The 22,376-nt window shown below is 38.6% G+C and overlaps 1 protein-coding gene across 8 annotated transcripts in view; it reads left to right on the forward strand.

The window, feature by feature from the left end:
• The window catches only part of TTC6 (tetratricopeptide repeat domain 6), a 153,219-nt gene that overhangs the window by 51,972 nt on the left and 78,871 nt on the right, over positions 1 to 22,376 (forward strand). For all 8 annotated transcript variants that reach the window (XM_050953842.1, XM_050953843.1, XM_050953838.1 and 5 more), the window contains 3 exons: positions 3,728 to 3,937; positions 16,863 to 17,022; positions 19,680 to 19,784. In XM_050953842.1, coding sequence (XP_050809799.1) covers positions 3,728 to 3,937; positions 16,863 to 17,022; positions 19,680 to 19,784 — 475 coding nt within the window. The remainder of the gene's footprint in view (positions 1 to 3,727; positions 3,938 to 16,862; positions 17,023 to 19,679; positions 19,785 to 22,376) is intronic.

Raw genomic sequence — 22,376 nt, forward strand, 5'->3', positions numbered from 1 at the left:
AGAAGTACAGTTTATACACTAGTTTGTCTGATCCTGTTCACTGCATGATAAGTGAGATTCTCTGGTTTTACAGTCTTCCCTGTCAATGAGATCTTTATGACCAGGTTGGTTTTGGTGTACCTTAAGTTGCGCCTCCATTTCATTCTTTATTGAGGTGAAAAAAAAAAGCTTTAATTATTAGCTTTTGTTGGGCTTAGGGCCCTGAAAGGTTTGCTGGACACAGAAGAGAGCTTTTTTATGGCAGGCCTAAAGTTTGTAAATGGATATTACTTTCAATTAAGTAGCTGAGACTAGACTCATGGGAAAAGAATGCCTAAGTTTATGAAACAGTCAAATTGGTATTTAAGTGACCCTCTGCATGCCATTGCTTATCTACATGGCTTAAAGATCATTTGGTTAGCAAGATTATATATTAAAACAAATAGTGACTGCAGACAATGAGTATTTTACCTTCAATAAATAGTTATTGTCAGATTATCAATGGTGCAGAAACTGCATGATTTTCTAAAAAAACTTTATTTAGTGCATTAGATGAAGGTAATGTAGGCCACACACATAGTATTGCTTTTTCATGTCCTCTTTTTCAAAGAATGATAAATAGTCTTCTTAAGGGAGACTCTGTGCTGTAAAAACACACATTTACCTGCAACATGCCCCAAATATTTTAGTTTTTATTGCTTTTACTTCTAGCTTGTCCATCTAGGGAAATGATGAACTTCTGTACTAGAAGAGTAAGAACATGACCAAATTAAATTTATACTCAGACTGTTTTTATCTATTTTAAATAAGTAAATGAGAATTTCTGATCAATGTTCTGGGACAAATTTTCAGTTTTTTCACTTTTCTTTATTTACAGAAATTACTGAACCTATTATATTTTAAAGAAAATTTAAGAAACTCTTTGCCCTTAGATGTCTTATCTTTCTGTTATTTTTTAATTTGCAGGTGAATTGTACTGTGGGGAAAATGTAGTTTTATTGCATGGATTTAAATAAGACAGGCTATTGCATAAATTTATGGAGTATGTACAATATTTCCCCCTTTTAGAAATTCTGTGTCAAATCTTTCTTCTCTTCTCTAAAATAAACCACTGTGTAAGCTTCTCTTTGAAATATTGGTCTGCAATTTCACTCTCCTGAATCTAAGCTGACTCTGCTTTCAATCCTACTATACTGCAAAACTTATGAAATCTTGTCCTGAAAATGTCCCCTCCACTGCTTGGGTTTCCAGGGGGTATCCTTTAATCCACACTAGCCCATTCATCTCATGTGTGCCATGCCTGTGAATCCCCTTCTTTCATGGATACTCCTTTCTTTTTTATCCTTTTAAATTTTATCCCAAAGGCTTGATCCTGTACTCTTTATGCAGGAAAAGGTCCTACTGAGTTCAGTGAGCTTTTCTTGGGTTGTAGGGTCTGGTGAAATTTTGCATTGTTGCATTTTGCATTGTTGAGGGAACTAAGGCCTTGTCTACACCACAAAAGTTGCACTTGTTTAACTAAAATCAGTTTTTAAATTATTTTAGTTAAACTGGCCCAAATGCTTTTGTGGGTGTTGGCTGAAAACTATTTATATTTGTTTAACTTGTGCTTGTACGTTTACTGACACATGAAAATCAGTATGAACCAGATTTAAAATGACAAAAGAGTGTCCGCACAAGGTTTTGCGTTAATTTAACTAAATCATTTTAAACACTTCTTTAGTTAAACCTAACCTTTTTGCATAGAATAGACATAAATAGTTTGGTTTCCCACCAGAAGTGGTTTCTCTTTCATATAACAATTAATTAAAACATATTGAAGTATATTCCCAAATTAAAATTAAACTATAGTTTAAGGTTTTTCAGATATTGACAAACTAAGTGGGTGTTGCAGTTTTCTTTAAAATTCATTGATGTCATTGCTGGACTGTATGATAACAATTTTCTGGTTCTTGAGTTGTATTATTTTCTTCTGAGTGGTGTTATATGTTATGCATATCACCTTGCCTTCATTTTCTATGGCTTCTTTATCTTTTCTCTTTGCTTTAATTCTTTTTGTAATATTTTTATAATGTAAATATAAAATAGTATTTTAGAACATGACAAATATGGCTCTGGGTTATACTAACCTCTGTATTTTTCTAATTTCATTGTTGTTGTTAGTGCTGCTTTTCCTCTTCATAAAATAAAAAACATTACTTTCTAGTTTGTGGAGTTAGGCACAGCTCTGAGCAAGAGGGTGATGTGTAAGCTTCATGACTCCAGGGGTAGCCCTGTGCGGTATCCAGCAAGTTACTTGGTGTAACTTTAACTTTGAATTTCCAGCATTTTCATACAGATGTTTCCCTTAAGTAATTGATAATCTGGAATTAAGTTTGTAAATACTTAATAATTTTGTTTGCCTGCTAATTTCCTTAGATCCTAAAATGAAAACAAAGGACAATATATGTAAGAACAATTCAGTGAAAGGACCTTTGGTAGAATTTGTAACCTGCACAGGGATGGATTCTGCTCCTTTCTAAAAATCTACCCTCTCTAAAATCCACCCTTTCTCTCACTCACTCTCTGACCAAATGCCTCTTCCCCATTAACCCCCTCATGGGTCTCTGCTACCCATTTTCTTTCTTCCTGGTGACAGCTTCGTTGCATCTGGAGGATGATGGGGTGCATGTAACGTGGATACGCGGGAGTCTCTGCATCATCAGTTGGACCCTCTTTACTTCCCAGACCATCCTCATTCACCCCAGTTTCCTGTCTGTCAGCCCCCCTTCATCATAGCTGTCTGCATCCTGAACATTTATTAACTCTGTGGAGCCCATAAAATGGATGGACATGCCTTTTAGGTCCTGGTACCTTGCCAGTTAATTTAGTAGAAAGAGTCTCATTGATTTCAAGGGGTTTTGGATCAGGATCTTAAATGGTGGAAGTAAATAATTTTAACTTTCCAAAGTTAATCAAAGATATCAGGTCTTACAAAGCCAACAGGTGAAAATGAATGTGTAGTTTATGTGCCAGACTGTTTTGGATTTATGAACTGAAAGAAGTTAGGAAAATGTTCAAGTGAAGATAGCGCCTCATTAACATAATTAACTCCAAAACTTTATAAACATTATTTTCAAGGAACTCTGTCAAAAGAGTTAAGAGTTCATCTACACTGCAGGTGGGAGCGTGCTTCCCAGGTAGACAGATGCTCGCTCGCTCTGCTCAAGGTAGTAGTGTGGTTGGGGGTAGAATGGGTAGCAGCTTGGACAAACCCACCTGGACTCCTTGGGTGGCTAGTCCAAGTTGCTGCTCATGCTACTTGCAGCTACACTGCTATTTTTAGCACTCTAGCTCCAGCAGAACTAGCATGTTTTTGTCTATCCACCTTGAGTATACACCCATAGTCTTATTCATGAGTTTGTGTAATGTTTCAGCATATTTACATACGTGTACAATTTAGGGGTCTGATCCTAAGTACTTACACAAATGAAACTCTCAATAAAGCTCATGAAAGTTGTGCTTGAATCAAGAGAGTCTGACTTTGTCCTGTGTTATTAATTTCTACTTTAAAGCTGTTGTCAGAGATTTTAGCATCTTCTTTTCTTTTCTGTTAGTTGTACAATAATTTCTGCTAATTATAGGTATTAAAACTTTAAATACAGTCTGTGTGATTCTAATGCAGTAGTAGAATAATCTGTTTATATGAAATCTAGATGTCAGAAGTCAGTGAAAATGCTAAAATAGTTGATTTTTTTTTGTCCCCCAGAAGTCAACATTATCCAGTTATTCATCACCTGTGTACTGCTTCCCCTAGTTATGCATTGCCTGCTGATCTACAGCTGGCTTCAAGAGTATATCATACTTTCGACAGAAAAGGGCATTATCTTTTATTTACAGCGAAGGATCTGGACCACCATGAGGAAGCATCACTCTGCTCAGAAAATATTACTTTTGAAGAACAAATAGAAAGAAATAGGTATGAATCTATAATCTGTTTTCAGTTTTATCTTTGTAATTATAATTTAGTTTAAATGAATATTAGTTAAAGAATAACTTTTCTGAAGGCTTCATTATTTTAATATTATTAAAGAAATGTTCTGGAAACAAAATATCTTAATAGATTCTGTATTAGGCTGGCACTATAGACGTATTTTAATATTATTGTTTATATTAATCTTTAAACCACAGACACCTAGAATTCATATTGCTCAGAACATTAAACATATTGTTTTGCTTTTGACTTATTAAAACAAATCAATTTTTTAGTCGTTTTTTCAGTAAACATTTTGTGGATTTGGCCTCAGTCTTGCAAATGCTTATGCTCATGCTTAAATTTACAAACTTGAGCAGTCCCATTGTTGTTAATAGGACTACTTAAGGCAGTCAAGTTCTGCATGCCTATATGAATTTGGACTTTAAAGCTCAGTCCTACAAACCCTTACTGAGAGAAGACCTTACTCACGCAAGTCCTGATTCTGGAAGCACTTACATTTATGACTACCTTTAAGCATCTGATTAGTTCCATTGATTTCACTGGAAAAGCACAGATTGTGAGTCAACAGGATTACTGACGTGAATAAGGGCTACTCATGGGAGAGTGTGTTGCCGGATTTTAACCTTTAATTTGTAAGTAATTTATTTAAAATGAAGTGACTGTTATGTAAAATATTTAAAAAAAATCTAAGTTAACAATGATAGTACAACATACTAAATAACAGGATGATCTGTCAACAGGTGATTTGTTTTACAAGGAACAGTGATGAAATGTTAACAGTACTCTGCTTTGTTGTCTGCCTACTCATGTTTTATAGTGTTGTCACAACACTAATTTATATCTTTCCAGTGTCATTCAGATTAGTTCCTAAATCTCTTTCTGATTTTCATACAGGTTTTTGCAGTTCCTTTCTCTTACTTGTAAAAAAAAAGTTAAATATAAATGAGAATTATCTTTCACCTTCATTGTGTAGTGATTATTTTAGTTACATTTTTGCTATACTTATTTTTTACTTACTTTGTTCTGTTGATGCTCAGGAGATTTAGGATTGGACATCTAATACTTTCAGATATTCCTTCACAATTTTCAGACTGGTTGTTTTCTTCGTATGGGCTGTTTATATCCCCAGATCCAGTCATACTTACAAAAATAAAAGATCATTTCTGATAAGTTTGCAAATGACTCAGACATTTGTTAGAATGGTAAATAATGACGACCGGTCAGTTCTACACAGCAATCTGGATTGCTTGCTGAGCTGGGCTCACTTGAACAACATGCATCTTTAAAAATACAGGCACATGTAAGGTTATACTGCTGGGAATAAGGAATATAGGTCATGCTTGCAGGATGGGGGACTATTATTTTGGAAAGCAATAACTCTGAAAGGGATTTAATAGTCATGGTAGATAATCAACTGGATTTGAACTCCACAGGAATACACTGGCAAAGACAGCAAACATTATCCTTGGATGTATATGCAAGATGATATTGCATAGATGTAGAGAGGTGACATTACCACTGTGTATGGAATTAGAGAGACTATTATTGCAATACTGCAGTTCGTTCTGGTGTCCACACTTTTTAAAAGGATATTGACAAATTGGCTCAGAAAAGAGCTAAAAGAATGGTTCCAGGTCTGGAAAACCTCTTGCCTTATAGTGAGAAATTAACAAAGCTCAGTCCCTTATTTTTATCCAAGAGAGAGTTAAGAGGTGGCTTGATCAAGGTCTATCAGTATCCGCATGGGGAGAAACTTTCTCAAGAGAGCCTTTAATTTAGCAAACAAAGGAATGTGAGATTCTCTGTCACTTGAAGTGTTTAAAAAAGACTGAATATCTGTGAAATATAGGCTCGAGCTCAACCAGAAATTATAGACTTGATGCAAGAATCATTTGGTGACATTTTATGGCCTGTATTGTGTCAGAGGTCAGACTTGATGGTCATAATGATCTCTTATAGCCTTAAAATCTGTGAGTCTATGAAAACTCTTGTGCTATCAAGATGACAGTAGTCTTCCTTGAGTATTTTTGTCAGGCTACTGTGTTAGGCCCTTTCTTTCATTTTGATCTATGCAGACTTTTTTTCCTCCCAGTAGACTAGTACTGCTCCTTTTGATTTGGATATTCACCAGGGGTGAAGTTGTCTTAGAACCTCAGTGAGTAAAATTAGCAAAATAGAGATTTTGTGTTTGTTTTCCCAGATGTGGATCTGCCCCAATGAATGTGTTCATCCCATTCCAAATCTAATCGATCATTTCCATAAAGTAGATAAAAAATTCCTAACAGTGTGAAATATCTGACTCTGTTTTTGAATGGTGACAGCTAGGATTTAGCAGGCTATCAAATACCTGGAAATATGCCACCTGGTGAAACTTTGTGAAGTAAATGGTGAAGGAGGAAAAACCTTCTGTAAAGTAAGCTCTCTAACACGTGACAGGTGAAACTTCCCAAGCCTCTAAAGTTTTTTTTGACCCCTAAGGGTCATGGCTAGGAAGACAAGTCATGCTTCTTACTGTTGGCTGCATAACACCCATAAACTAAACTCTGTCCTTGGAACTATTCAGTCAGTTCCTTTCAGACCATAATCAGAAGGCCTTCTCCAATTAATGGCTTAATTGATGCATGGAGCTGGAGCTGGATTAAGGGTTTGTGGGGCCTTGGGCCAGAGCAAGTGGGGGCCTTGCCCCACCCCTTCTGCCTGAAGTCCCCCCTCCCCTGCCTGGCCCTCCTGATGGGGAAATGGGATTGAGGCATAGGGGCAGCATCACCCGTCCAGCGATCCTGCCAGGGAGTGGGGTCAGGATGCAGAGGCTTGCCCGCCCCACCCGCCTGGCACTCCTGCTGGGGAGCAGGGTTGGGGTGTGGGGGCTTCCTCTGCTCCCCAGCAGGAGTGCTGAGTGGAGCAGGGCAAGCCTCCACACCTTGAGACCACTCCCCAGCAGGAGCACCAGGCAGGCAGAGTGTCCATTTTCCTGGGGTCCCCCAATTGGCTGGGGCCCCTGGGCATGGGCCACGTTCGCCCAGTGGCTAAAACATCACTACATGGAGCATTGGCCTTGTCACCAGTGCTGCTGGTACCTTGTGTAGTGAAGAGCTCATTTCTCCAAGATCTTCCATCATTGCATCATAATCAGTACCCAAATTGGAGCAGAGTGGTGACCAGGGAGATGATGTTTGCTAGCTGTACTCTAATGGGCTGATGTTCTAATCTGTTGCCAAATACAGTTCTGCTGCAAAGAAGCAGGAGGATAGCAACTCTGCGACAGAGGGTCTGACTTTCCCCCAGTTTTTTAAAAAGCTGGCTATGTTGGCTGACCCAGTTAGCACTGGGCCAGGAATCAACAAGTGTTGCAGTCAAGTGATAACTGAGCCATGCAATAGGATTGCTGTGACTTTGCAAAGTATGTTGCACAGCTGGTGAAGCATTTATAGCTGCCATCTTGTATTGTCTCCAAGGATCTTCCCTGAGGATGCTGCCAGCTATGGGTCCTACCTTCTACATGAAAGGATAGTGGTTGAAATGGCCGTGGCCAAAGAAAAGTCCAGCTAAGTATGTGGTACCACACGTCAGAACTCTAAATTTGAGTTATAGGATTCATTTGGAGTAAAGGGTTTACCACTCCATAGCTGCAGCCCTTCCTGTTGTGGTCTGTCTTGCCTTCCTGACTAAAAGGCAGGTTGAGGTCCCTCAGAACTAGCACCAGGAGCCTAAAAAGCTAGTTCATGAAGGTGTAGACCTGACCAGACACCAGGCACTGGCACTCGTTGATGGGGGTGATACAGTACAGAAAATTATTGATTCAGTTTGATGCCAGCAGGTGCATTTGGCCTGCAAATGTCTGCATTCCACTGGGAGGTTCAGAAAAATCTCAGAAACCTATTCCACTTCATAGAGCTTCTTTGGTAACAGGTGGAGACCTCTGTACTGAAGGCAAAGGAGTTGAAAATGCTTTATACAGAAAAGCTTTCACATCAATAGCAGTTTCAGAAGACTCATTATTCCAGTGTATGTGGCATGCAGCTTAAAAAGCAGAAGCCAGAGTTTCCTAAGCCATTAGCTATAATTCCTTTTCCTCCCCCTCATTTTCTTTTCAAGCGACTTCTGGAAAGATCCCAACAGTTTAAGATTTATGAGTCAGAGAATGTTAAGTGAAAATATTTATCAATATATTATGCTTTTGTATCTTGGATGCAAGAATCTAGAACAACTTTTGCTGATTTTAATATTTTCAATAGTTGGCTAGTTTTCTAGATTTCATGCTACTGAATTTGTGTTATGGCCTCAGTTTTTCACTTTTTTATTTACTAGGCATAGAAGTGGCCATTATATTCTATGTTTATGTTTTATCTATATGTCATTGATGTTGATGGAACTACTTGCGTGCTCAAATATTTAAGCATATGCCCGACATTGCTGAATTGAGGAAGTATAGAAAACTGAATCCTCTGGAGCACTGCCATCTTGTGGCACCACCTACTGCTTTGAAGTTGCCTGGTTTTAAATCTTTTTAAATCTATGTGCCACGTGAACCTACAATCTCACAGGTACAATTTGTCCTACACTAGATAAGGCTTCTTTCAGAATATAATTGCACACACTGAACTACTGAGACATGACTAGCTCCTGCATTTGACAAATCCTACAAATACAAATACAAATACAAATATAATTGCACACACTGAACTACTGAGACATGACTAGCTCCTGCATTTGACAAATCCTACAAATACAAAGAATCAAATTAGAGTAAACATGTTTTTCTGTGCAATGGATAGTCGAATTCAAATTTATACTGATGTCTGCACTTACAATAACAATAGTTTAGTTCTCTTCATGTGTTGGTGCTAGTTTTATGTACTTAGATTGACGTTTGTTTGCTTGTAACAAAGACCAAGGAATTCTGCAGTGGTCTATTATAGAATTTTATAGTGGGACTGATCAAGAAAACTATAGCTTCAAGTTTGCCTAAGATAGTAATGCTTATTTCATTCTTCTGTTTATCTTATGCACCAATATGTTCAATTTAAACATTAAAAGAGGTATTTTGTCACCCCATTTCCAGCAACATATGCTACAAGAATTATAAAAAATGTCAAAGATATAGTAATGTATTTTATAAAACTCCTTTCAGCAGGAATTTCTGTACTTCTCTGGGAGTGCAGATTTTACTTTTTTGCCAGCCGACAGAAACACAATACCTAGCACTTTCCTCAGTTTGTTTTTGTCTCCAGAAGGTCAAGTCTGTAAGTTATTTCAGGTTATATCAACTTTTTATTGTTTGACATAGACTTCTTAATCTGAAAACTACTTTGATCAAAAGTGCAGTTTTTGTTGCTTATTTCAATTACTTTTTAACTCAGGTGTCAAAAGTGGGTTTTACTCAAGGGTGTTTTATATCTTTTATCACTTTAATTTATATTCATTCTACACAAACTCTCAACAGGAGTCAGAACCTGCAAAATATTAGAAATAAAGAGGAAACTTGAACAGATGAAAGGCCAGACACTTGCCAAAAAGCTAGTTCCCCTCCCCCCCCCAACAAGTTAAGTAACAGATCTTTAGTTAAGACTTCTATTTGAAGAAAGAGAAATCTCAGATATATTTCAGAAACTGTTCAAGATCACATTACTTTCAGGTCCAAAGCCTTTCTCTCTGAGTCCCTAAGTAAGGATTGCAGCTTCTTTTGCCCCAAAGCTACTTTTTTAGGACTCCTTTTAAAAATTAGCAAAGAGTCCTGTGGTATCTTATAGACTAACAGACGTATTGGAGCATGAGCTTTCGTGGATGAATATCCACTTCGTCGGATGTATTCACCCACGAAAGCTCATGCTCCAATACGTCTGTTAGTCTACAAGGTGCCACAGGACTCTTCACTGCTTTTACAGATCCAGACTAACACGGCTACCCCTGTAACAGTTTCAAAAATTAATCACTCCAAATTAGAAGGCACTTTGTTTTAAACTGATGCTCAGGTATGCTAAAGCCTCTTTACACTGCTCTGGTAGTGTAAAGAGGTCTTAAAATGGGAGTAAATTACATATAGTGTAAATGAGAATCAGGCCAACTATACTGTATGTTAGTTAGATTACAAAGAAATATGAGATGAAATAATAGAAACGTAATTGTATGAATTCAAAGAGAAAGATTGTTGTAGCTGTGTTGGCCCCATGATATTAGAGCAACAAAGTGGGTGAGGTAATATCTTTTATTGGACCAACTTCTGTTGGTCAGAGACAAGCTTTCAAGCTGCACATGGCTCTTCTTCAGGTCTGGGAAAGGTACTCAGAGTGGCACAGCTAACTACAAGGTGGAACAGATTATTTAGCATAAGTAGTTAACACAAATATTACCTCATTCACCATGTCTCTGCAAAGAGAAATGTCATTATTAGTTTAGTCTAGTGGTTTTCGATCTGTGGTCTGTGGACCCCTCTGGGTTCGCAGACTATGTCTAAGGGGTCCGTGAAAGGTTGTCGTTACCATAGAACAATGGTTTTCAACCTGTGATCCATGGGCCCTGGGGGTTTGCAGACTGTCTAAGATTTCCAAAGGGTTCCACACCTCCATTTGAATTTTTTTAGGGGTCCGCAAATGAAATAAAGTTGAAAACCACTGGTTGAGTCTGTTCAAAAAAACAAAACTGTATAAAGCCAGCAGATGTCACTCTGAGCATGTACTAATGGGTTCAGAATGAGCAAGAGTCAAACATAATATATATTTTTGTGTATACTTAGATATTTAGCAATAAATTCTCTCTTCTGTATATAAATATATATACTATGTTTTATCATTTCCATTTAGTTATATATTTTTTGTAATTATATTATTTTCATAAAGACCAATTATAACCAAAAGGTTGAGTATTCAGTGTGTTATGAAATCATGACAAAAATATAAATTAAAACAAAAATATAAATATAATCCTTGCTTTCTATTAAGTTAATATATATAAAAATATGAAGCAGAAATTTTCTATCAGTATAAATTATCAAGCTGAATGCCTTTTAAAAATAGCTACTTAGCTGATAAATATTAATCAAACCTGGAGGAATGAAAATGGTAATGTTTTTTGGGCAACCCCATCATCCCCACTCCAAATCTGTTATCGACGAGCTACCAGGCACAAAGTGAATAGAGGTAGAGAATGGCAAAAATGGTTGTTCAACCTTTCAGTTGTATATACATTATGTAAGAAGTGGTTAGTAAATTTTAATCTGAAACGTTATAAAAGGTGCAAAACGTATCAAGACACATGGCTTTTTACTTCTTATCTTAAATACTTGAGAATGTCACTTTCTAAAGTCAGATATTCCATTTGTGTGGCATTTGCAGTAGGTGATTTTATAAAAAATAAAAAAAACACTCCCAAAATCAGAATCCAAATGACAGGATAATCACTTAGGGTATAATCCAAAACCCACTGAGGTCCACAGAAACCCTCCTGTTGACTTTACTGCACTTTGAACTTACTTTATGTTACATTACATATTTATGTGAGTAACTCCATTGACTTCAGTGGGACTTCTCTTTATGTTTAAAGTTATGCATGTACTAGTTAGGCCTCAGTGCTGCAAACACATGCTTAAATTTAATTCTGTTAAAATAAATGAGGCTACTCACATGCTTAAAGTTAAGCATATGCATAAGTGTTTGCAGGCTCAGGGCTGTAGGTCCAACATGCATGTGAAACACTAGTGTGGCCCTCTCGTGTCTTCACATAATGCACATCATGGGTTTGGTCTCACAAGCTTTCCTGAAATCACTTATTTGAGTGTTTGTGCATGTCCTTTCCACTGGGTGTGGGCATGCACAGTTGTCAGAACTTTCTCCCTCAATGGTACCCACTAGGGTGGCTCTAATGCCCCCTGTCACCATATACCACTGCATGCTGGTATAAGAGCATGGAGCTGTCCCCAACCCCCTCAGTTCCTTCTTACTGCCAGTGATGGTTGTCGGAGTAATCTCACACTTGTCTTCATAAGCTTCCCTCACTCTTTTGTATATATACTCTCTTTTATTGTTAGGAAGTTGTTAGTTAGTTAAGTTTGTTAGTTTTAGTGATAGATTTTAGTTGTAGGTGTTTTTGGACTAGTTTTTGTCTTTCGGTACTGGGATCGGTACCGAAATGATGCCGCATTTACCAGGATTTAAATCCTGCCACACTTGCGCTAAACCTGTGCTGGTCAGTGGTCCACACACCGCCTGTTTGAAATGTTTGGGAGAATCCCACATAAGTGACGAAAGTCACATTTGTAAAGGATTTAAGCTCCGCTTAAGGAAAGTTAGAGTGGTGAGGCTCAAATGTTGCTGTTGGACGCAGCACTTTGCCCCCCATCAGACTTGTCTCATGCAGAGAGAACTCCAAGTACATCAGCCTCGGCATGGAGCACACAGGAGGTGTTTGCAGGTCCTCAGTCCCATTTGCTGGTACTGAAGAAAAGACTTACACCTAGGGCTGGCACTTCCATTAGGCATCCTTAAGCGGTCGCCTAGGACGCCAGGATTCGGGGGGCGGCATTTTGTGCGCTCCCCACGGGGTGCACGGGAGCTTCCAGTTCCGCTCCTGTCGCGTCGCCGAAGAAGGACCTTCTGCCAATGTGTTGCGGAAAACAGCGGCAGGCAATTGAGCAGCTCAATGATTGCCGCTGTCGCCTGCGGCATTTCAGCGGAGGGTCCTTCGGCGGCATGATGGGAGTGGAACCGGAAGCTCCCGCGCACCCTGGGGGGAGCACACAAAATGCCGCCCCCTGAATTCTGCGTGTGGCGCCAGAAATGCTGGGGCCGCTCCTGCTTACACCCTCCTCAGGCTTGGTACCTCACATGGGGATGTTGGTGCCAAAGCCTAATAGAAGTAGAGGCTTTAAGGCACAGTCAGGTTAGTCTCTCACTGGAGCACTCTTCAGCTAAGAAGAAGGAATCACCACCTCCAGAACTGTGCCAGGTCCATTGAGAGCATCCCCTGAAAGATCTCTGCAGCAGAGCCATCAGTCATTGTTGCTCCCAACCATCCCAGAGGCATAAGCAATCACAAGGGACCTGCTTAGCCTTTTGGTAGTGGTGTCCCTGGAGCTGCAAGAAGGTTTACAGTCGGTACTGATGCCTGCGTCACCTTCCTCTCCATGTCAGGAACTCATAGTACTGTTACCCCCCAAGCTTCCACAAAGGCTGGTGCAGTCAAAAGGCAAGCCTCCAATGGTATCCTCAATACCACATCCATCATCTCCAAGCTTGGGCTACCTATCCACAGTCCCAACTGGTTCTACACCCCCAATGTCAGACATTTAAGATTCTTCCTTTTCATACTCAGAGATGTATTCTTCTGTGTCCCATCCAAGTCAGAGGACATACCCTCCATCAGACCTTGGGTCATGCAACGGTCACAGCACGGGTCTCCTCCTCCTATGGAGCAATGGCCCAGTCAAGGTGCGGTTCCAGGCCCATATCAGCAGTCGTTTTGGATACTGTGGGGTGTCCCTGATCCTGCAGGGACCTCCCCACAACCATATCATCTTTTGTCATTGAGCTTACTCTGGGGGCATCGGCACCAAGAGTATCATTCTCCAGTACTGAGTACTAAGGTCACAAAGATGGCTTCCTCATCACAAGTCATGGAGCAGCTACCGCCTTAGAATCCTATGCTGTCTTTTCCTTGTTGCCAGACAAAACTGTTGGGGTGCTTTGACTGAAAGCATAAGCTCTCACATTGGCACACAGATGCCTCAGCCTCCTGGGTCACATGTCAAGGTGGGTTAACACACCAGGCTGCATCTCAGAAAGCTGCATGCATGGCTAATGTCGTTGAAATCCCCAAGTAATCATCATTTGGACTAGATGGTTCATGTACCAGTGTCAGTTTTGTGTTTTGAATTGGTGGATGAACCCTCTGAAAGTCTGTGTGGAGGTCCCTTTTATTCCCCTGCTACCAGACCTCACTTTAGTCACAGATGCATTAGCTCTGGGTTGCAGGGTTCACGTGAGTCTCTGGGTCAAGGTCTCTGGTTGCCTTGGGATCTGATTGCTCATAAAAGTATCAGGGAGTTAAGAGTTGTGCGACTAGCCTGCTCAGCTTTCTTCTGATATATAGAAGGAAAGAACTCGTTAATTTTCACAGACAACTCTGCAATTATGATTTACATAAATAGATAGGAGAGCGCAGTCATGCCAGGAGGCAATTTGCTTCTGGGACTTTTGTATAACCAATTCAGTTAATCTCAGGGCTGCTTACTTTCCAAGGAAGCAGAATACATTAATAGCTTGATTGAGCAGGACTTCTCTGATCATCATGAGTGGTCTTTATGCCCTGATATCACCAGATCCATCTTCTAGCTCTGGGGGACTACTCAGATGGATCTGTTCGCAACAAAGTCCAACAGAAAATGCCATTGGTTTTGTCAGACCAGGTTTGTTGCCAGGTGTTTTTGGTTACCCTGGAAAGACTCCCTCCTGTATGCCTTCCTTCTGATTCCCTTGCTGTCCAGAATTTGTTCAAAGTCAAACAAGACCATGCTCATCTCATCCTTATAGTACCCAGCGTAACTTTGACAATACTGGTTCTTGACCCTACTGACCTTATCAGTCAAGCCTCTGTCTCTCCCACTGGATCTAGATGTGATTTTGCAGGACTGCAGCTGCCTGCTCCATCCCAGCCTACAAGCCCTCCATCTGACAACATGGATGCTTATTGCTAATGCATTGTTAGCACAGCTTTGGAGAATCCAGTTCTAAGGATGTCTCTGAAGTGTTTCTGAATAGCAGAAAACCCCAACTAGGGGTGTGTACCTTAGTAAATGGAAGTGGTTCTCCATTTCATCCTGTCAGAAATGCATAACCCCAGAGCATGCACCCCTGAACCTCGTACTGGACTCTCATCTATACCTAAAACATCAAAGTTTGAAGATTAGCTCTGTAAGGGTACATCTGGCAGCTATCTCAGCCTTCCGCATCTCGGTGGATAATAAATCTCTTTTCTCCAACCTATTGTTACCAGATTCCTAAAGGGTTTGATCAGATTGTTTGGCAGCCGCCTGCTTTGTCCACTAGTTGCAGGAAGATCAGCCCGTTGGAGCTAGCTGGTGGGGGCTTGGAGCCAGGGTGGACTGGCAGCCCCCCTATCAGCTTCCCGCTCCCCTAAGTTTGCTGTATGGCAGCCGCCCAGCAGGCTATCGATTGCCGGCAGTTCAGCTGTCCCTCCCCCCACTGCCATGTGCTGCTTCTGCCCTCTGCCTTGGAACTGCTCTTTGGAGCCTGCTGCTTACTGTGCAAGGGGGAGAAGTGCAGGGTTACTGTCAAGGTGTCCCCCACCCCCTGCTCCTGCACCCCACTTACCTCATTTCCAGAGAGCAGGGGAGACACAACAGGGCTCAGGACAGAGGGAGATTGCTGGCAGGAGCTGCTGTCTCAACTTGCTGATCTATTTAAAAAGGCAGTGTATTTAGAGTGAGGTCAGCATACTTAAAGGGGCAATGCGTATCTCTCTCACACATGATGTGTGTCTCTGTCTACCATACTGTCTCCCCTCCCTCCATTCGTGCTACCGTGTAGAGTGCGAGGCTACATTAACAACAGTGGGTTAACCCTTGAGGTCTGAGCCAATTGCTAGTTTATCATTTAGTAGTAAGGCATTCCCCTGGGAAATATCCCACCCTCTGACTTCACCACTTCAACCAAGCTTCACAATCATTATCACTGATTAAATTGTTTGTTTAAAACTTATACTGTGTGTGTGTGTGTGTGTATAGTATAATCTTTTGTTTGGTGAAAAAAATTTCCCTGGAACCTAACCCCCCCATTTACATTAATTCTTGTGGGGCAATTGGATTCACTTAACATCGTTTTGCTTAAAGTCACATTTTTTCAGGAACATAACTACAATGTTAAGCAAGGAGTTACTGTAGTCTTTAATTTTCATGCTAACCAGGCAGTCTTTTTGCTTACATTCTTCCTGATACCCCATGTGCATAGGATGAGGAGAGACTTAATTTGTTCAATGTGAGAAGGGCTTTAGCTTTTTATCTGGAGAGTACTAAGTTCTTTAGAATCTCCACACAGCTGTTCATTACAGTTATGGACAGGGTTAAGTTTTCACTTAGAGAATCTCATCCTGGATCTCTTTGTGCATTTGTTTATGCTACCAGTTGCTGGAATATTGATGCATTCTACTAAAGCACAGGCAACTCCGATAGCTTTCTTGGCATAAGTACTGACGATAGGTATTTGTAAATCAGAAACTTAGTAATCAGTTTACACTTTTGCTTCTCATTACGCCATTTCCCATCAGTCCAGAGAAAATACCAATTTTGGACAGGTTGTCCTTCAATCACTATTCAGGTAGACTCCAAGCTCACCTCCATGTTTGTCTGCTTGTGAGTCACCGACAGTGGAATGGACACATACAAGCACTCAAAGAAGAAAAAACTGTTACCTACCTTTCAGTAACTGTTGTTCTTTAAGTTATTTTGCACATGTCCATTCCATGACCTGCCCTCCTTCCCCTCTCTATCAGAATCACCTGGTACAAAGAAACTGAGGGGGATTAGGGCAGCTCCGTTCTCTTGTACCAGCACGCAGTAGTGTATGCAACAGGGGGAATTCAAGATGCCCCAGTGGATACCACTGAGGGAAAAGGTTCTCTGACAACTATGCATACAGTGCGCACATGCCTGCAGTGAAATTGACATGTGCAACACATCTTGAAGAACACCAGTTACCCAAAGGCAGGTGACCATTTTATTCTTGACTTCTCCTCTTCTAAAGAAAGAACTTGAGTAATTTTATTTTATTTATTCCTTCACCTTTGGTTTAATCACAAGGAAAATTAATTTAAAATTTGAATTAACATTACATTACTTTTCTTAATATTTCAAGTAACTGACATTTGAGTAGTTTATTCATGTTTTATTCCACTTTAGAATTTGTTGTTATGGAGTTCCTGTTTCAGAACTATACCAGGATAATCAGAAAGATGGAATTAATGTTTTGCCTCCTCATACATCAAAAAGTCTAACAGAATGGCAAAAAGTAGCTGCCTATTATGTTGAAAAGCCGCGACTGGAACTGTTAGGAGAGAAAGTAAGAACCAATTTTTATAAAAATGTACACTGTTAGTGCAGTTTTACAAATAATTACACAGAGCCTGAAAACAAATTCCTAAATTATTTTGCTAGTGTGTGTCATTCAGGAATTAAATGCCACACACTAATGCCACATTTTATGTGTCATTTATATGTTGTAATATGCAGTCTTTTATATGCTGTAATAAATCACCCTCATCCCCAGTTCTTTGTGTGAAATATTATTACATGGGAACATAGGATTTTTCCTACTCGATCAGATGTGGTCCTAGCATTCTGTTGCAGTCAGTGGCTAGTACCAGATGCTTCATAGGAAGGGGCAAGAGTTCTTGGAACAGCAGATTTTGGGATAACCTTCCCCCAAAGAGGCTTCCTCATAGCCCCCAATAATTAGAGGTTGGCTTGTGCTCTGAAATGTGAGGACTTGTATCCCATCCAACACTTAATTTTAAAAATATAATATCCTAGTATATCTCTGGATATTATTGTTATCCATACATTTTTCTAAACCTTTTTGAATCCTTCTAAGCTGTTGGCCTCAATTATATCATGAGGCAATGAATTCCACATGCTATTTATGCATTTTGCTAAAAAGTATTCCTTATATCTGTTTTAAATTTGCCAGCTTGTTATTTAAAGGGAAACTGCACTGGTTTTGGTTGTACTGAACAACAGATATTTAAGATGGTAAGAAATATTTGTGGCCATATATAAACCAAAATGTTTGCTTTAAAGTGGGGCCGTCAAGTGATTAAAATATTAATCTTGATTAATCGCATGATTAAAAATATTAATCTAGATTAATCGCACTGTTAAACAATAATAGAATACCATTTATTTAAATATTTTTGGATATTTGCTATATTTACAAATATATTGATTTCAATTACAACACAGAATACAAAGAGTACAGTGCTCACTTTATATTTATTTGTGATTAGAGATATTTGCACTGTAAAAAACAAAAGAAATAGTTTATTTCAGTTAACCTAATACAAGTACTTTAGTGTAATATCTTTATCATGAAAGTTGAACTTACAAATGTAGAATTATGTACAAAAAAATAACTGCAGTCAAAAATAAAACAATGTAAAACTTTAGCACCTACAAGTCCACCCAGTTCTACTTCAGCCAATGGCTGAAGTTTGGTTACATTTGCAGGAGATAATGCTGCCCGCTTCTTGTTTACAATGTCACCTGAAAGTGAGAACAGGGATTTGCATGGCACTGTTGTAACTGGTGTTGCAAGATACTTACGTGCCAGATGCACTAAAAATTCATATGTCCCTTCATGCTTCAACCACCATTCCAGAGGATGTGTCCATGCTGATGATGGGTTGTGCTCGATAATGATCCAAAGCAGATGAACATGTGCTCGGTCATCATCTGAGACTGCTATAACATAAAATATATGGCAGAATGTGGGTAAAACAGAACAGGAGACGTACATTTCTCCCCCAAGAACTTCAGTCACAAATTTAATTAATGCACTATTTTTTTAATGAGCATCAGCATAGAAGCATGTCCTCTAGATTGGTGGTTGAAGTGTGAAGGGGCACACGAATGTTTAGCATATCTGGCACATAAATACCTTTCAATGCCAGCTTCAAAAGTGCCATGCAAATACCTGTTCTCACTTCCAGGTAATGTAAATAAGAAGCAGGCAGCAGTATCTTCCATAAATGTAAACAAATGTCTTAGTGATTGGCTGAACAAGAAGTAGGACTGAGTGGATGTATAGTCTCTAAAGTCTTACATTGTTTTGGTTTTGAGTGCAGTTACGTAACAAAAAAAATCTACATTTGTAAGTTACACTTTCATGGTAGAGATTGCACTACAGTACTTGTATGAGGGGAATTGAAAAATACTGTTTCTTTTGTTTATCATTTTTACAGTGCAAATATTTGCAATAAAAAAATATAAAGTGAGCACAATACACTTCATATTCTATGTTGTAATTTAAATCAATATATTTGAAAATGTAGAAAAACATCCAGAAATATTTAATAAATTTCAGTTGGTATTCTATTATTTAACAGTGCAATTAATTGTAATTAATTTTTTCCACAGCCCTACTTTAAAGTTTTATAAAGCTAAGTTATTAAGTACATTGATCATGTCTGAGCCAAATGCTGGAACCTGCCATCTTCTGAAAAGTGATATCATTTGTAATATTGGCAGTGCGTGAGCTATAAGAATCTGCTAGTTGGTTTCTTATCTACTTTACTATTAATTTAGCAATAAGAAGGAAAACTTTTAATATTTACAATTGAAAATGTTTGTTTTGAGTATTAGGGTTTCTTTTAATTGTTAAATGGTTAGTAAAACAGGTTAGAAACTTGTAGTTCCTTCATATTCTAGTGCCAAAAATGACCTCACTTTTCTGCATGATAGCCAATGCCAGCTTTAGGTTGAGAAATGCCAATTAACAGTGAATTAAAACATTTAGAGAGCTACACTGAATAGTTTATTTTGGAATAGAAGTGTGTCTCATGTCTTGAAATTTCATTATTCCGGTTGCAGCTTTCCTCAAAAGCATATTAAGTGGACTTTGGCATTTTGACACCAAACAGTTATATTCAGATCATAATAATATAAAGACGTTTAATGTTTGGCTTGATTTTAGTAGCTAACTGCAGTTTGTTGGTTTTGAAGGTTTCTGTTTATCCAGGAACTTTAAAAATGTTTTGGGCTCCAGCTCCACCAAAATTTTCTGCTCCACTATCTTTCATGAAGGAAACCTTATTTCCTACGTATGAGGTAAACATTTTAAATGTTTTCTGTGTATTGCTACCTTTTGAAGATACATACCACTCTTACTGTAGTTATTTATACTACTATTTTTATTAGAGTTTCTGTATTAATATCTGGAGATGATAATATGTGTGTTCTGTTGTATGTATTGCATAATTTGCTGTGGTTTTAAGTTCAGTTTCTGGAATAATAGAATTTCCAGTAGTAATTATGCTACATGTTGTAGTCGCCACCTTTAATATAGTACAGTGTTTATTTTAATTGCGTTTTAATAAATACTATCTTTCTTCCTTAATGCTTTTATATTCTAGTACATTGTTTTTAAATGTGTGTTCTTTCTTTTAGAAAAACTTATAAACCTGCTCTTCATGAAGTCTCTTGTATGGTATCCTATCACTGGTTCCTATTAAAATGTGATAACCCCTCCTCCCCACCCCCCCAGCATTTCAGACAGAGAAAACAATTTTAGAAAATGTCAGTGTGTTTTAAAACTTTGTAATGTTGTTGTGCAATAAAATCTTCATAATACAAACATATTTGGCAGCTGACATGCCATCCAAGCTAATGGACATATCTAGTGCCTGGTGCTGGCACTCAAAGTCGTTACTCTGTGCCGGGGCCAGTGGCTATAGAGAAGCCAGCAATCCATATACAATGCTCCAGTGAAAGAGATGCAGTAAAAAGAGACATTCTTTCTTATGCATAGGGGAGTCTACAGCAGGAACAGACCTGGCATAGTTAGCTCAAATGCCACTCCCTCTCAGTCTCATCATGAGAGGATACAGCCAGAGTGAGCTGTGCTCTGGCTATCCGTAACTGTTACCATTGCCTGCTGACATAAATTACCAAGGCCATGGAGGAACTGTTTAGAGAATCAGGGAGCACTAGCCAGCTTGGCAGTAGCCTCACTCACTGTCACACCAAATAGATTTTGACCATAACAGACACGTGTCTGCACATCTTAAATGTGAACTAAATAGTTATTCTATAAGAACTTTAGTAGGGCTGTCGATTAATTGCAGTTAACTCATGTAATTAACAAAAAAAAAGTAATCGTGATTAATCACACTTTCAATTGTGCTGTTAAACAATAGAATACCAATTGAAATGTTTAAAATATTTTTGAATGTTTTTCTACATTTTCAAATATATTGATTTCAATTACAACACAGAATACAAAATGTACAGTGCTCACTTTATATTATTTTTTATTACAAATATTTGCACTGTAAAATGATAAACAAAAGGAATAGTATTTTTCAATTCACTTCATACAAGTACTGTAGTGCAATCTCTTTATCATGAAAGTGCAACTTACAAATGTAGATTTTTTTGGTTACATAACTGCACTCAAAAACAAAACAATGTAAAATTTTAGAGCCTACACGTCCACTCAGTTCTACTTCTTGTTCAGCCAATCACTCAGACAAACAGGTTTGTTTACATTTTCAAGCAATAATGCTGCCTGCTTATTATTTACAGTGTCACCTGAAAGTGAGAACAAGCATTCATATGGAACTTTTGAGGCCGGTATTGCAAAGTATTTAAAAGCCAGATATGCTAAACATTCATATGCCCCTTCATGCTTCAGTCACCATTTCACAGGACATGCTTCCATGCTGATGATGCTCATTAAAAAAAAAGTGTTAATTAAATATGTGACCAAAGTCCTTGGGGGAGAATTGCATGTCTCGTGCTCTGCTTTATCCACATTCTGCATATATTTCATGTTATAGCAGTCTCGGGTGATGACCCAGCACATGTTGGTCATTTTAAGAACACTTTCACTGCAGATTTGACAAAACACGAAGAAGGTACCTATGTGAGATTTCTAAAGATAGCTACAGCACTCGACCCAAGGTTTAAGAATCTGAAGCGTCTTCCAAAATCTGAGAGGGAGGAGGTGTGGAACATGCTTTCAGAAGAGTTAAAAGAGCAACACTGTGATGCGGAAACTACAGAACACACACCACTAAAAAAGGAAATCAACCTTCTGCTGGTGGCAACTGACTCAGATAGTGAAAATGAACATTCATTGGCCCACACTGCTTTGGATCATTATTAAGCAGAACCCGTCATCGGTATGGGCACATGCCCTCTGGAATGGTGGTTGAAGCATGAAGGGACATATAAATCTTTAGTGCATCTGGCACATAAATATCTTGTGATGCTAGCTACAACAGTGCCATGCGAACGTCTGTTCTTACTTTCAGGTGACATTGTAAACAAGAAGGGGGCAGCATTACCGCCTGCAAATATAAACAAACTTGTTTGTCTGAGTGATTGGCTGAAGAAGAAGTAGGACTGAGTGGACTTGAAGTCTCTAAAAGTTTTACATTGTTTTATTTTTAAGTGAAGTAAGTTCAACTTTCACAATAAAGATATTGCACTAAAGTACTTGTACTGGGTGAATTGAAAAATACTATTTATTTTGTTTTTTTACAGTGCAAATATTTGTAATGAAAATAATGTAAAGTAAGCACTGTACACATTGTATTCTGTGTTGTAACTGAAATACATATGTTTTAAAATGTAGAAAATATCCAAAAATATTTAAATAAATTGTATTCTATTATTGTTCAACAGTGCAATTAATCA

This window comes from Gopherus flavomarginatus, chromosome 5, assembly GCF_025201925.1.
Source record: "Gopherus flavomarginatus isolate rGopFla2 chromosome 5, rGopFla2.mat.asm, whole genome shotgun sequence".
NCBI classification, from domain to species: Eukaryota; Metazoa; Chordata; order Testudines; family Testudinidae; genus Gopherus; species Gopherus flavomarginatus.